This window comes from Aureococcus anophagefferens (genome assembly GCF_000186865.1).
Source record: "Aureococcus anophagefferens unplaced genomic scaffold AURANscaffold_1404, whole genome shotgun sequence".
Taxonomy (NCBI): Eukaryota; class Pelagophyceae; order Pelagomonadales; family Pelagomonadaceae; genus Aureococcus; species Aureococcus anophagefferens.
In genome coordinates this window covers 277-1,527 of record NW_008706393.1, presented here as the reverse complement: position 1 = coordinate 1,527, position 1,251 = coordinate 277, and the positions used below count along the sequence as shown (strand labels likewise).

The 1,251-nt window shown below is 62.9% G+C and overlaps 1 protein-coding gene across 1 annotated transcript; it reads left to right on the top strand.

Annotated features, from left to right (window-relative positions):
- Positions 1-325: 325 nt before the first annotated feature.
- AURANDRAFT_18340 (hypothetical protein) lies at positions 326-551 on the top strand (the record flags this gene model as incomplete). Its single annotated transcript, XM_009045086.1, has 2 exons — positions 326-417; positions 470-551. Coding segments are annotated over 2 exons (174 nt in total), but the record flags the coding sequence as incomplete, so codon positions are not given.
- Between the last annotated feature and the right edge of the window lie 700 nt (positions 552-1,251).

Below are 1,251 nucleotides of genomic sequence, written 5' to 3'. Positions count from 1 at the left end.
CGCGCGAGGAGGCCGGGCAGGCGCAGGCTCGATGCGGAGCTCTCCTCGACCCAAGCGGCATCACTGACCTGAAGGAGGAGGAGGACAGATCTTACACACAAGGACAGATTTTACCCCCGGCGCGGCGAGGAGGAGGAGCGACACTCTCGCCGATATCAGCCCCGCGTCGATTGCTGCCGCGCCCCCCGCTCATCGATTGTGCTCCTCGAACTACCGGTGAGTTGCCCGCACCCCCGCCCCGAGTAGTGGCAGCCGCAGCATCGAGTCGAAGACCCCGGACCAGTCCAGCGACCTTCACAACAGATCAGCGACCCTCGCAGGCAATATGGTCAAGCAGAAGAATCACACGGCGCGCAACAAGACCGTCAAGGAGCACGCGCGAGGCATCAAGAAGGCGCGGCGCCCGCGCCACGAACTGTATCTGCACGTGGCAAGACTCGCCCTCGCAGGTGCCGAACTTCCGCTACAGATCGCTCAAGGGCATTGACCCCAAGGCGCTGCGCAACAGGAAGTTTTCCTTGCGCTGGAACAAGGGAGGTCGCCCGAGCGTTGACTCGGAGTCCGACGACGACGACGACGAGGAGGAGGAGGAGGCGTGAATGACGCCGGAGGACGCGTGTGGCTACGCCGAGCGACGAAGCGCGCCCCCCTAGATTTTAAGGGTCTGGGAAACGGTAGAAAGATGAGACCAAGAAGAGGATTCCCTCGCACGAGCGGCCGAGCAGGGCCTGGATCGTCGATGTGCGGGCGCTGCGATCTAGCCAAGTCCGCCGCGGCCGGCGTTAGAGTAACGACGAACTTCATGCGCTCCCGGGAGTCGTTCCCCTCGTAAGTGGCGATGCACGGGGCACCGGCGCTCGCTCCGGCGCCCGTGACGACCACGACGGCCCAGGTGAGGCACAGGCGCGCCATCCTCGCGGATGTACTTGGCGAACTCGCCGTCGCGGGGCGCGTCGCGTACCAGCCTCGAGACATCGAGTCGCCGGGATGGAAGGACGCAAAACAAAACGGGCGTTCCAATTCAAATCCGCACCCGTGCGACTCGTACTGAGTTGCCATCCTCGTGTCAGGATCTACTTGCAGAGATCAGGGTCCAATTTCCGCAACCACTATTAAATACGAGCTCCTATGACACCGAAATATTGATAACCCCATCGCTCCCGACTCGGAGGCTGCCGCTCCGGCGCCTCGACTCTGTGCTACGCAGTGTGCTAGCACAGTGGGCCCATAACCCAGTGAACCGCCTCCTAG